At 42.0% G+C, this 10,662-nt stretch overlaps 1 protein-coding gene across 1 annotated transcript in view; it reads left to right on the plus strand.

Annotated features, from left to right (window-relative positions):
• The window catches only part of pkdcca (protein kinase domain containing, cytoplasmic a), a 42,286-nt gene extending 33,262 nt beyond the window's left edge, over nucleotides 1–9,024 (plus strand). Inside the window, exons 3-7 of the mRNA XM_056291427.1 lie at nucleotides 777–1,051; nucleotides 1,359–1,438; nucleotides 3,904–4,011; nucleotides 6,280–6,453; nucleotides 8,939–9,024. Coding sequence (XP_056147402.1) covers nucleotides 777–1,051; nucleotides 1,359–1,438; nucleotides 3,904–4,011; nucleotides 6,280–6,453; nucleotides 8,939–9,024 — 723 coding nt within the window. The remainder of the gene's footprint in view (nucleotides 1–776; nucleotides 1,052–1,358; nucleotides 1,439–3,903; nucleotides 4,012–6,279; nucleotides 6,454–8,938) is intronic.
• Nucleotides 9,025–10,662: the final 1,638 nt, after the last annotated feature.

Here is a 10,662-nt window from a genome sequence, read left to right on the forward strand (position 1 = left end):
GTGTGTGTATGTTTGGGGGGGGGGGCTGTCATGGACTGGCGGCCTGTCCAGGGTGTCTCCCCGCCTGCCGCCTAGTGACTGCTGGGATAGGCTCCAGCATCCCCGCGACCCTGAGCAGGATAAGTGCTTTGGATGATGGATGGATGGATGGATAGTTTAGATTAGTTTATTTTAGTTAAGTTTAGTTTAGGTTAGGTTAGGTTAGTTTAGTTTAGGCTAGTTTAGGTTAGGTTAGGTTAATTTAGGTTAGTTTAATTTATGTTTGTTTAGGTTAGGTTAGTTTAGATCAGTTTAGTTTAAGTTAGCTTAGGAAAGTTGAGATTAGGCTTGTTTAGGTTAAGTTAGTTTATGTTACTTTAATTTAAGTTAGTTTAGTTTAGGATAGGTTAGTTTAGTTTATGTTAGGTTAGGTTATTTTAGTTAAGTTTAGGTTAGGGTTAGAGGTTAGGTTAGTAGTTTGGTTTAGTTTAGTTTAGTTTTTTCAGGTTAGTTTAATTTAGTTGTTTTTATGTATTCAGTTTAGACTTTAGTTAGTTTAGTTTAGTTATTTTAGGTTAATTTAGTTAAAACAGTTTAGGGTGCATAGTTTAGACAGTTTAGTTTAATTAATTTAGTTTAGACAGTAGTTTTTATCAGTTTAGTTTAAAAATAAAATAATGGTTTATTTAAAGAACATGCTTCCTTCAGCATCATGTTAACCTAGATCTGCATATGTTGCTTTGACCTGTGTGTGTGTGTGTGTGTGTGTGTGTGTGTGTGTGTGTGTGTGTGTGTAGATCTGTCTGAGTCTTGTCCGCCTGCTTCATTTCCTGGCTCATTCTCCACTGGGTTCGGTGTCTCTGCTGGACTTCCGGCCAAGGCAGTTTGTTCTGGTTGGGGAGGAGCTGAAGGTGACGGACCTGGACGACGCCAGTACTGAGGAGGTCTCTTGCACCTCCTTGACCCCTGACCGCTGTACCATCACCTTTCCCGCACGCAACTTCAGCCTGCCCTGCCACAGGGGGCACTGCGAGGGCATCAACGAGAAGCGAAACCTCTACAACGCCTACAGGTGAACAGAAGAACAGAGGATTGCGATGCAGCTACTATGACTATGTGTTCAACCAACAGACCAGACAAGACAAACTAATTCAAATAGAATAGAGGTTATATTATTACCAATCATATTGTCATATCTACTAGTCTTATGCTATTTGCCAATCATAATATTTACTAGTCAGCTATTGTATTTGCTAGTCATATTATGTGGTTTACTAGCCATTATGACATTTATTAGTCGTATTGTATTTTCTTATCATATTTTGATAAGTACTGGACAGATTACTCTTCAGAAAAGCATTCTCTGGTTTTGTCTTCAGGTTCTTCTTCACCTACCTCCTGCCTCACAGTGGTCCGCCAGCACTACGCCCCCTGCTGGACCAGATAGTAAATGCTACTGGTAAATTGAAAGAAAAATGCAAAGCTCTTCCTTTCTTTTACTCTCCAACCTATTAACCATTCACGTTACATCCACTTCCATCTGATTTATATGAAACAGTTTGAGTGCTCCCAAAATATGGCCTTACTCAATAATAATAATGATCATGAGAATAGCAATCATAGGTTTGATAAAAATAACAATGATAATATAGTTATTATAATAGTAATGATTATAAACTTCAATTGGAGCATTAAAAAGTTGTTTATGTTGAATGAAATAAGATCAACAAAAATAAATGTAGTCAATACAAATCAGACAGCAGAAATGTGATATGATAATGAAATAACTATTAAAACAAAATCAACTAATAAAACAGTCAAAAATCTTTAAAAAGGACATTTACAGGTAAATTATATTTGATAATACAAATTATCTCAATCTGTCTGTCCGTCTGTCTTTCTTTGTGTCTGTCTCTCTTTCTGTCTGTGTCTCTCTGTCTATGTCTGTCTGTCTCTGTGTATCTTTTTGTCTGTCTGTTTGTCTCTCTGTCTGTGTCTTTCTGTCTGTCTGTTTGTCTGTCTCTGTCTGTGTATCTGTCTGTCTCTGTCTGTGTACCTATCTGTGAGTCCTTCTGTCTGTCTGTCTCTGTCTGTGAGTCTCTCTTCTGTGTCTGTCTGTCTGTCTGTCTGTCTGTCTGTCTGTCTGTCTTACTCTCTGTGTATCTTTTTGTGTCTGTTTCTCTGTCTTTCTTTTTGTCCCTCCCTCTCTCCGTCATATCTGTCTGTGCATCAGTGATGGTATGTCATCATAATACAAGCAAGCCATGAACAAGCTGCAGGCTGTGTGTGTGTGTGTGTGTGTGTGTGTGTGTGTGTGTGTGTGTGTGTGTGTGTGTGTGTGTGTGTGTGTGTGTGTGTGTGTGTGTGTGTGTGTGTGTGTGTGTGAGGTGAGAGAGGGATTCTGATCTTATCCTGTTTTTCGGAGAACAGACAAACCTGACAACCTCATAACCTCATCAGAACTTTATCAACAAAAACTAGCCAAAACAACACACACACACACACACACACACACACACACACACACACACACAGATACCACACACACATACACACGCACAGATACCACACACACAGTACACAGATACCACACACATCAGATGTGTGAGCTCTGAGTGGAGCGGTGGCGGTGCTGGTATCTCATTTTCTTTACGGAAGACAATCAGGTTTGTATGCAGAACATTCTTGTTAGTAGTGCTGTAGTCGAGTCACTAAACTTCGAGTCCGAGTCAAGTCTCGAGTCCCCAGTGTTCGAGTCCGAGTCCGAGTCCCCAGTGAAGAGTCCCGAGTCAAGTCCGAGTCAAGTCCCCATTACCTGAGTCCGAGTCATCAAGGTTGAGTCTGAGTTAAGTTCCAAGATGGGCTCCAGTGCTCTACTCTGGCACCATAAAAAAGTACATGTATCATCAAGATCCATACAAATTGTAGTGTATGTATCCTGAAGATACATGTACTTTTTTACGGTGCCAGAGTGGCGCACTATATGTATCTTCAACAGACATGACAGATGTCTGTTGAAGTTTGAGGTTGTCCCGGTCTTCTCCTCAATAGTGCGTTTACATATCAAACATCTGGCAGTGCTCTTGCTTGAATTTGATGTAAAATCCATGTAAGCAAAGTGCACAATTTGGGGCATCTCTAGGCATCTTAGCACCAACTGTTACTGAACATGAGGGTATGCACGTGAATCCGCATGTAGGTGGAACACACATGCCTGCCCTTGCACGAAATTGAATAATGTTACAGTATTAATATAGCTATCAATATCTTATGCCAAATTATTAGGGCCTATTACAAAAAACCTAACAAAAACAAAAAAACAGTCTTTATCAATTAACAAGTCCGAGTCCCCATTTCCAATTTCCTAGTCCGAATGCACTCAATGCTCAAGTCCAAGTCTGAGTCTGAGTCATCAGTGCTCAAGTCCAAGTCGAGTCATGAGTCCTGAAAATCAGGACTCGAGTCGGACTCGAGTTCGAGTCCTGGACTCGATTACTACAACACTTCTTGTTAGAGATTCAACAGACAGCAACAGTATACAAACCTTGTCTTGCCATTATTAGAAGTTTAGATATTCTCACTAGGAGCTGGTCTGATCAAGTCTCACTGGGTGTAGAGTTTCACATTGACCTTTGACCTATGGCCTCCCTGGTAAGGTGAGTGTTGTCTGAGCTCCTTCCAAATAAATGAGAGTCAACAGCGCTGTTGTGTCAGAAACAAACATGAAACCTGTTTGAACCTGACTTTTACTTATCGACATTGAACCCAGACCATGTCATAGTAAGAGTAAAGGAGGGACAGGACCTTCTCTCTTCCTCACCTCTTATCATTTGGACATATCTACTTCACATTCCTGTTGGTAGATGAATAATGAAAGTGATCTCAGCCGACATGTTTTCACACAGACTGTGTTGATGGTTGTAGGAGAGCTGAACTGGGGCATCGACCAGACTCTGATTCAGATGGAGAAAATCCTGCAACTCTACAAGACCGGCAGATACCTGCAAAACAACACACACACACACACAGCAGGTACGTCTGGTCTCTCTCTCTCTCTCTCTCTCTCTCTCTCTCTCTCTCTCTCGTTCTCTCTCTCTCTCTCTCTCTCTCTCTCTCTCTCTCTCTCTCACACACACACACACAAACATATACAGTTTAAATGTCTCAATTCAATTTAACTCATAATTCTATTTAGGGAAACCAGAAATACATAAGTCTGTCTTTATGTCTTGCTATGCATGCTCAGTAATGCAGTTAAGGGGGGGGGGCTAAGAGTACATCTTTCACCATCTTACAATGCTGTGATTGCTGACATTCCCCAATCCTCTGTGAATTGTACACATGGCCATTGTAACTCTAGTTAATGGTCACACCTATTTGCATATGAAACTGATCATTGGTTTCAGTTGTTATGCCACTGTATTGTTTATAAGGGCGGGGATACCTGCAGTCAGTTGAGACTGAATATGTCACTTAGATGAGTGATGAAACTTTACTGTCAATAAACGTTGTATCCGGATGAACTGATTCAACTCTTTTTGTTTGTCAAAGCACATACACTTGTTTCATTGGAAATAAATCACTTTATTAAAATACAACTATAGAAATTAGACTGCATTCTCTCTCTACGTGTGTGTGTGTGTGTGTGTGTGTGTGTGTGTGTGTGTGTGTGTGTGTGTGTGTGTGTGTGAGAGAGAGAGTGTGTGTGTGCGCGTGCTCTGGGCTGCAGTTGCCAAGACAACAGTGGAATGCATTGTGGTCGGGGGTCACGAGGTTTGACCTTTAAATTGTGTGTGTGTGTGTATGTGAATGTGTGTGTGTGTGGTAACAAGGGGCTAATGAGAGTAAGATCATAGGAGACATGTTCTCCTTTCACTGCTCAATGGCTTGAACCCATCCCCCCCGACACAAACACACACACACACACACAGACTATGTGGTACATCAGGATGTGTGTTGAAGGGAATCAAATGCACAGTGAAGTGTTTTTTTCCTGTTGATGTTTCTTCCATCTGACCCCGTCACATCCACTAAAGTTAACATCGTCTCTGATGCCGTCAAACTGATACAAAGATAAAAAGACACACAAGCAAACACGCAGACAGACACACACACATACACACAAACAGACACACACACAGATAGACAAACACACACACACACACAAACAGACAGACAGACCGACCAGAGGAGGCACTACTGCAGTGACCAGGACACATACCCACATCCGGTTTCCCACCCGCAGACATGGCCAATTATGTCTGTAGGGACGCCCGACCAAGTGGAGGTAACATGGGGATTCGAACCAGCGAGCCCCATGTTGGTAGGCAATGGAATAGACCACTATGCTGCTCGGATGCCCAGCTCTCAGCTGGATTCTTAAACACGGTGTTTTTACATGTGGAAGCAGGTTGTATACCAGTGTTGTGGAACATTCCTTATGAATATCACGGTAATATTGTCCAGCAGCCTTGTTTTGTTTAAATCAGATTGTCATCCAACACTTTTCAACATGGTTTCAGTAGTTAATAATAATAATGATAATAAATAAATCTTACGTAGTGCTTTTCTAACACTCAAAGTTGCTTTACAATAAACGGGGTGAAACAAGACAACAGATAAACATAACACAAACATACAGGGGTGGATGGGAAGGGGGGGCTACAAGAGGGAGAAGCGGCAGCCACACACGACGCCAGCAGTACTGTCTGACTTAGACAGATAAAAAGGGCAAGAAAAACAAAAAACAACAGCCCTGTAGATGTTGATTTTCTATAGTGGTTTTCTCCCGTAGCCTATTCCTCTCCCGAGGTATCCACTAGGTAGTGGCACTATTTAACCCATAGCCGGGGGGCTGGTTTGTGGGCAAAAGGAAATATCCACACACTGGTGGGCCTGCGTACCGGACTTCTAGGGGCCAGACCTCCCCCGAGCCCCTTGTAGTTCAGCCAGGGTCCAAGGTGTGTCGCCACGAGGAGGCACTACATAGGGCTTGCTGTTGGAGAGGCTATGTACTGGCAGGGAGAGACTTGCGTGCTCAGCTCTCCTGTTCATATTTCTGCTAGCCAGCGGTGAAGGTTGAGAGTGAGACGTGACAGGCACAGAACCCTACACCAACACACTAGACGCTTCACAACAACCCCACTTCTTACACAAGAATGTCAGACATGTCAGTTACCTCCCCAATGAAAGGCCTGACACTTTTTACAGTATTTTTACTCATTTCAGTTAACATGTACACATTTCAAATTATGTTTCAGGTTGTCACACCAGAAACAGAAACCCTCTCCTCTCTTTCAGATTATCGGGGGCTGTTGGACGTGTCTGTTGCTGGGGAGGATTACCGATGCTGGCCGTCGTATCAACATGACAGCTGTCTGCTGTCCGTCTTCAGCTTGCAGGAGGCCGTCAGTGTGTGTGAGAGCCACGCCCACTGCAAAGCCTTCGTCCTGACCAATCAGACAACCTGGACAGGTAGAGATCACATGACATTGACAGTTTCCACAGCAACAGATTGTCTCAGTGATTCGCCCTCTCCCTCTGTTCCTGTTTGCATTTGTAGTGCCCCCTATTGGTTTTTGTTGGAATACTGTTGCACACATATTTTTTAATCGCACTTTATCATCTGCACAAAGTTTCATAACAACCAAGCAAACTATCATGGGGCTGTCTTTATGCATACTAAATAATCCAGGTAAGAAAATCAAAGAAAGTTGAATCAGTTCATCTGGACACAACGTTTATTGACAGAAACGTTTCATCACTTATGTAAGTGATCACCCTCAAGGAAGTGCGCATCCTTGATAGGGAGGAACGCTGGTTTGAATGGGGAGTCATAGAGGCCATGTATGTGAAGAGGGAATGACCAACCCTGAGCCGAGGGGTGGGGGGCTAAGAGTACATCTGTTGCCATCTTACAATGCTGTGATTGCAATGATTCCCAAATCCTCTGTGAATAGTACACACGGCCATTGTAGCTCTAGTTAATGGTCACGGCAATTTGCACATGGAACTGATCGTTGGTTTCGGTCATTATGCCACTGTATTGCTTATAAGGGTGGGGATACCTGCAGTCAGTTGAGACTGAAGAGGTCACTTAGATGAGTAATGAAACGTTTCTCTCAATAAATGTTATGTCCAGATGAACTGATGAACTTTCTGTGATATCATGGAGCTGTAGCCCTTTTCCTTTTAGGCCACATCTTCTTTCACATTTACTGGCTAATGTCTCCAAAACACATAATGATATCAAATATATGTATGGAGAATGTGTGAGGCTTTTCCCATACTTTACTCTGGTCAAGTTCCTCTTTAGGAAGACAGGGGAAAAATGTGGTTTACATTTTTTTTTTTCAATATGGCGGAAAAATGTCACAGGCGGATGATAGTGGTCCAAGCAGCAAAGTTGTAGAGCATATCTGCATGAATATGTGAAGTATGTTTGGTCCAATTTGGAACTATGGTGTGGGAGATATGGCTTATCAAAACTGGAAGTTTAGATCTTTAATTATAGTGCCACCATCTGGCTGACTAGGAAAGTTTTTACATTACCAACATTTACGACTACTACTACTGCTGCTACTACTACTACTACTACTACTACTACTGTTGTTACTACTACCACTACTACTACTACTACTGCTACTACTAGTACTACTACTATTACTATGGATACTGCTATTAGTACTACTACTGCTACTACGATTACTACCACTACTACTACTGCTGCTACTACTACTATTACTACTACTGCTACTACTACTACTACTATTACTACTACTACTGCTGCTACTAGTACTACTACTGCTACTAGAGCTACTAACACTACTATTGCTGCTACTAGTACTACAACTACTGCTGCATCTACTACTACTACTGCTTCTGTTACTACTGCTACTAGTACCAATACCACTAATACTGCTACTAGTACTACAACAACTACTACCACTATTACTGCTACTACTACAACTACTAGTGCTACTACTACTTTCGGCTGCTCCCGTTAAGGGTCACCACAGCAGCTCATCTGTTTCCATCTCTTCCTGTCCTCTGCATCTTTCTCTGTCACACCAGCCACCTGTATGACCTCCCTTACCACATCCATAAACCTGCTCTGTGTTATTCCTCTTTTCCTCTTCCCTGTCAGCTCCATATTCAGCATCCTTCTCATAATATACCCAGCATCTCTCCTCCGCACGTCCAAACCATCTCAATCTTGTCTCCAAACCATTCAACCTGAGCTGTCCCTCTAATATACTCATTCTTAATCCTCTCCTTCTACGTCACTCCCAACACTGCCAGCATTTGCACATCAATATATTTTACTGTGCAAAATTCCATGCCTCTATCATGTGCCACCTCACAGGAATTTGCAAAAAACTTTTCTGTAGGACAAGTAATGATAAACCAGCAGAAAAACAATAAGGTTTCGGCTCTTCAAGCATAAAACCTTAATAATGATGATAATATTAATATCAATAATAATAATATTAAGATGATGATAATAATATTATTGTTATTGTTATGACAATGATCATAATAATACTGATGATAATAATAAACACAGTGCTAAAACATCCACTTAACTGTTCTAACCGTAAGAATAGCCGTGAAAAATGTCATATGGAGTCATTAGAAGGATCATAAGACCAGTCATTTCAACAGAACAGGATGAAACACAGAATAGATAGTTTATCGAATCCAGAGGCCAATAGAGAAACAAGGCTACGTTAGCTTGAAGCTAAAGGGAGAGTTGTTTTTGTCAAGTTTATCAAGCGTGTACAACCTAATTAATAACCTAATTATAAACAATTTATAAGGGTGGTCTTATTGTAAAATGGTACCTATTCATCCTCCTCTCTTTTCCTCTTGAATTCCAATTCAAAGATAATTCAAAGATAAAATGAACAGACTGAATCTGAGATGTTCCTCTGTGGAAATGTGGTTTATTTCTCTGCAGGTCACCGGTTGGTTTGCTTTAAATCGGGCAGCTCCAGACTGAGCCCTGCCAGCGGACGGGTCACCTATGTCAGGGTGGGCAGCTGATCCCGCCCACAGGAAGAGGAAACTCCTCAGTGGTTCTGATCTGTTCTGGGGCGGGCCCTGGCACTGCACTAAGACACCTGATTGGTTAAATGGTATCAAAGGAGGAAGTGGATTCTAACTGACAACGACCGCTGTCAGTCAAAACATCCTCCAAATGAAGATCCGCCCTGCGGGGGAGGGAGTGGCTGTGGACGCAAACCGTCCGTCTCCATCATAGGTCTTCACAGCGAGAGGAAAGACCTTGGATGGCATATCATCATTATTCAGGTCAATGGATGGCCGCTAACCTGCCACAAGCTGTAGCCGTTAGTTTCAACGAGAAGTGGTACCATTGCTGACAAGATGCTTTCAGGTTAGCTGGAGAAAAAAGGTTAAAAGTGTAAGAAATGAACTTTGATTGAAACTGGGGAGGAATTTGTAAAAAAAAAAAAAAAAACAGAAAAATCTTTGCGGGAGAGAGCGAGAGAGAGAGAGAGACTTCCCAGGGGGAGATGAACACTCGGTTATTGGAAACAGACGTGATCTGACTGACCTTTGACCCCTTTGCCCTAGCTGGGGTGTCATAGGAAGGGGTTTCCTCAGTGAGTTCATTTAAAATGCTTGTATCAAGAAATGTGTATGGAGAAGTGAATTTACAGTAAAACACTGCTGATTAATGAAAGCTGGCCGGAGGGAAGAGTGGGCGGTCAGCCGTCGCTGAGTCTCTTTGTAAGGCTGTTTGGATGAAGAGGGAACAGGACCAGCCTCATGCGAACACTTAGAAAATACAATTACAAAAAAACACCCTAATGTTTCTGGTTAAAAGACAGAAGTCACCAGAGAAATTAAACTGAAAAACCAAACCATATGATCCAGATCTAACAAGTCTGAGACAGGAAGTGATGTCAGAGAACCAGGACGTTGTGACTGATTTGAAATTGTGCATGATGAGCAAATCTTTGTGTTTTGTGTGATGTTTTATGTGAATGTATGTGACCTTCATGACGACGCCTGCTTTCTATCATGTATTTATTTGGGTGGGCTCACAAATGTGTTTAGTTTGACTTTACAGCTCCGGAGTTGTAAAGTCAAACCAGACACATTTCCAAAGGAAATGTCGGCCGTTCGGACAAGAAAGGAATGACTGATTCTCCAGAAATCTGCTTTCAGTGAAAGCTCAGTCGAATCAAACGCAAGCAATCAATCAATCTATTCCTGAAAAAAATGACAACTCTCTCATCCACAGGACTGTTACATGTAAATAATGCTGACAGAAGTATTTCTATTGAATGTGAACACTGGTGTCACTGAAATAACTATTTTTATATGGAAAATAAAAGCCTTGTAGTACACAGGTGTGTGTGTGTGTGTGTGTGTGTGTGTGTGTGTGTGTGTGTGTGTGTGTGTGTGTGTGTGTTCCTGCTTTCCGGCTTATTCGTGTGTTTGCTAGATGATGTCGGACTGAGGCGGGTCGGTTTTTCTGACATTTAAACGGGACGTTGTTTGGACATTTTATTCTGGTCTGAAAGGCTAACTTCATTAGCGAGCTAGCTGGGCATGAACACTCGGGGTTTTTTGGCATGATTTTCCCTTTTTTCCTCGCCAAAACTTTGAACTTTGAATGAATACCCCAGACTTTAATGTTGCTCCTTTGTTCAG

This window comes from Lampris incognitus, chromosome 13 (genome assembly GCF_029633865.1).
Source record: "Lampris incognitus isolate fLamInc1 chromosome 13, fLamInc1.hap2, whole genome shotgun sequence".
NCBI classification, from domain to species: domain Eukaryota; kingdom Metazoa; phylum Chordata; class Actinopteri; order Lampriformes; family Lampridae; genus Lampris; species Lampris incognitus.